This window comes from Neoarius graeffei, chromosome 25, assembly GCF_027579695.1.
Source record: "Neoarius graeffei isolate fNeoGra1 chromosome 25, fNeoGra1.pri, whole genome shotgun sequence".
In the NCBI taxonomy this organism is placed as follows: domain Eukaryota; kingdom Metazoa; phylum Chordata; class Actinopteri; order Siluriformes; family Ariidae; genus Neoarius; species Neoarius graeffei.
The window spans coordinates 54759742-54762409 of record NC_083593.1 but is presented as its reverse complement, the minus strand read 5'-3'; the positions used below and the strand labels follow the sequence as shown (position 1 = coordinate 54762409).

The 2668-nt window shown below is 47.5% G+C and overlaps 1 protein-coding gene across 1 annotated transcript; it reads right to left on the bottom strand.

Moving 5' to 3' along the window:
• Positions 1-238: 238 nt before the first annotated feature.
• LOC132873258 (SCAN domain-containing protein 3-like) lies at positions 239-2119 on the bottom strand. Its single transcript, XM_060908616.1, has one exon. The coding sequence runs from the start codon at positions 2117-2119 to the stop codon at positions 239-241; it is 1881 nt and encodes a 626-aa protein (XP_060764599.1).
• Between the last annotated feature and the right edge of the window lie 549 nt (positions 2120-2668).

The window sequence follows — 2668 nt, the reverse complement described above, 5'->3', positions numbered from 1 at the left end:
ATTGATTATTTGAATTGGAGGACAATTTTGGTGATCGTTTTGGTTCCATATCTGGTGTTGTGCATGCGTTAAAAGTAGCGAACTTCAGCTATGAACAGTAAGTAAAACTGAATCAGGAACATAAACTTGAACGACAAAATTGAACTAGGAACATGAAAACAACATGCACAACACAATAGGAATAGGTGCTGAAACAAATTAAAGGCCTAATTTTATTATGGCATAAGCCGATTAAATTTTAATGTGAGCCCTGTGCTTGTTTCCCTGCAGCTAGAATGTCCCATCTGGGGGTGATGTTGGACAGTGACACTCTTAATGTATTTGAAATATCCAATCGGTTTCTCAGTTTTGTTTTGGTCACTGTCATTGCGGAAAACCCGGCCTCGCAAAGATAAGTAGTTGGGAAGGGCAGCAACGTTTTGAGCGCTTTTACGGCTATTTCCGGATATCCCCGTTTGGCGTTTACCCAGAACGCAGGCAGAGAGTTTGTTTGGTCAAATTTAGTCTTAAGACCACCGTCATTTGCCAGCTCGATCAGCTGCGCTTCCTCCTGAACGGACAGGTGGTCAGGAATTCTTGCAAATGGATTGCGGATCCATTCATTCTTATCACGCGGATCTCGGGAGGCTGGGAAGTAGCGGTCGAATTCTTTCGACAGCCCAACGAGATGGTCACGAACCAACTGTGATAGAGCTGGCGCTGGCTCCGTTTCCCCCAATAGCCCCACTAATAAATGAAACATGTCAAATACACCCTTGTCTACACGACGCCCCCACTGATCCAGCTTTGCTTTAAATGCAGCGACTTTGTCTGCTACTTTAAAGACAGTCGTCATTCTCCCCTGAAGTGTCAGGTTGAGCTCATTAAGCAAAGCAAAAATGTCACAGAGGTAGGCGAGTTTTGACACCCAGTGTTCATCACTGAAATGCGCAGCCAGATCAGACTGTTTTCCTGCCAGAAATGCCTGCAGAGGCTCTCTCAACTCGAACACTCTGGCCAGTGACTTCCCCCTCGACAGCCACCTGACCTCTGCGTGCAAGAGAAGGCGTTTGTGCTCTGCATTCATTTCTTCGCAGAGCTGCTCAAACAACCGGGTGTTGAGTGCGTGTGCTTTGATGAAGTTGACCATTTTAACGACATCGTTCAATACAGCATTCAACTCCGGTGACAATTTACGGCTGGCCAGCATTTCTCTGTGAATGACACAGTGTGTGTGTTCGCAGTCAGGTGCAACCTCGCTCAGCCTCGCAGTGAAACCAGACAGCCGCCCAGTCATCGCCGCAGCCCCATCAGTACATACACCGATGCAGAAGGACCAGTCTAATTTCCCTGACACGTAACCATCCAACGCCCGAAACAACTCTGCACCTGTGGTGTTTGTTGGAAGGGAGAGCACACACAACAGATCCTCCTCAACATCCTCCTCAAAAATGTACCGCACGAAAACGAGAAGTATTGCCCTGTTTTCCACATCAGTGGACTCGTCTACCTGAATTGCAAACCACGGCGACCCTTTTAGCCTCTGCAACAACTGCGCCTCAATATCCTCCGCTATATCATTAATGCGCCTCTGCACAGTACTGGCAGAAAGAGGTACCGAGCCTATCTTTTTGGCTGCTGCCTCCCCAAGCATTTCGTTGCACATGTCTTGGGCAGAAGGCAGAATTAGCTCTTCTCCAATAGTGAATGGTTTCTTTGACTTAGCTATTTGACACACTACTCTGTACGAGGCTCTTAGCAAAGCCACGTTCACAGAAGTAGTTGTCTTTAGCATGAGTTTTTGTGAATCTTGCTCTTGCTTTTTGCGCTCAAAGAATTCAAGAGGTTTATTTTTAAGTGTGGGGTGTTTAGTTTCAAGGTGTCGAATGAGCTTTGATGGCTTCATAGACTCATTCGACAGCTTGTCCCCGCACACCACACACAACGGATTAGGAGCATGCGAGTCACCGGTCTGTGTAAAGCTGAATTTTAGGTAGGAATCATCATATCTCCTATTGAAAGATCCCTTCTTTTTCTTTGGGTTGCTTCCGGGATCATTATTGTCATCGATGCTGGACCTCTTTTCACCCTTACCCAAACCAAAGAAACTTTCTAAGGACGTTTGCTGCTTCTTGCTCATTGTAGCTAATATACACTGTCGCTGACCGTGAGAACTGAGCTGATCTGAGGCAGCGCTGTGGGAAAATAGCCTACGTGTTGAGGGCGGGTCAGACAGTCATCATGATTGAAAAAAATAAAATGTGCTATCGGCCTCCGAATGCAATAGGCTATGCAGCGTCCATGCATACTTATCTAACGTGAAATGAACCCATGTTTTATTTACACCTCTCTCTCTCTCTCTATCTCTCTCTCTCTTTCTCTCTCTTTTATATATAAAAAAATCCCCCCCTTTTTTTGGCATTTCCCCCCAATGTCACGACCCGGTTCGGAATGTCTCGCGGACCGGTACCGGTCCGCGGACCGGTGGTTGCAGACCGCTGGTGTAGTGGTTAGCGCTGTTGCCTCACAGCAAGAAGGTCCGGGTTCGAGCCCCGTGGCCGGCGAGGGCCTTTCTGTGCGGAGTTTGCATGTTCTCCCCGTGTCCGCGTGGGTTTCCTCCGGGTGCTCCGGTTTCCCCCACAGTCCAAAGACATGCAGGTTAGGTTAACTGGTGACTCTAAATTGAGCG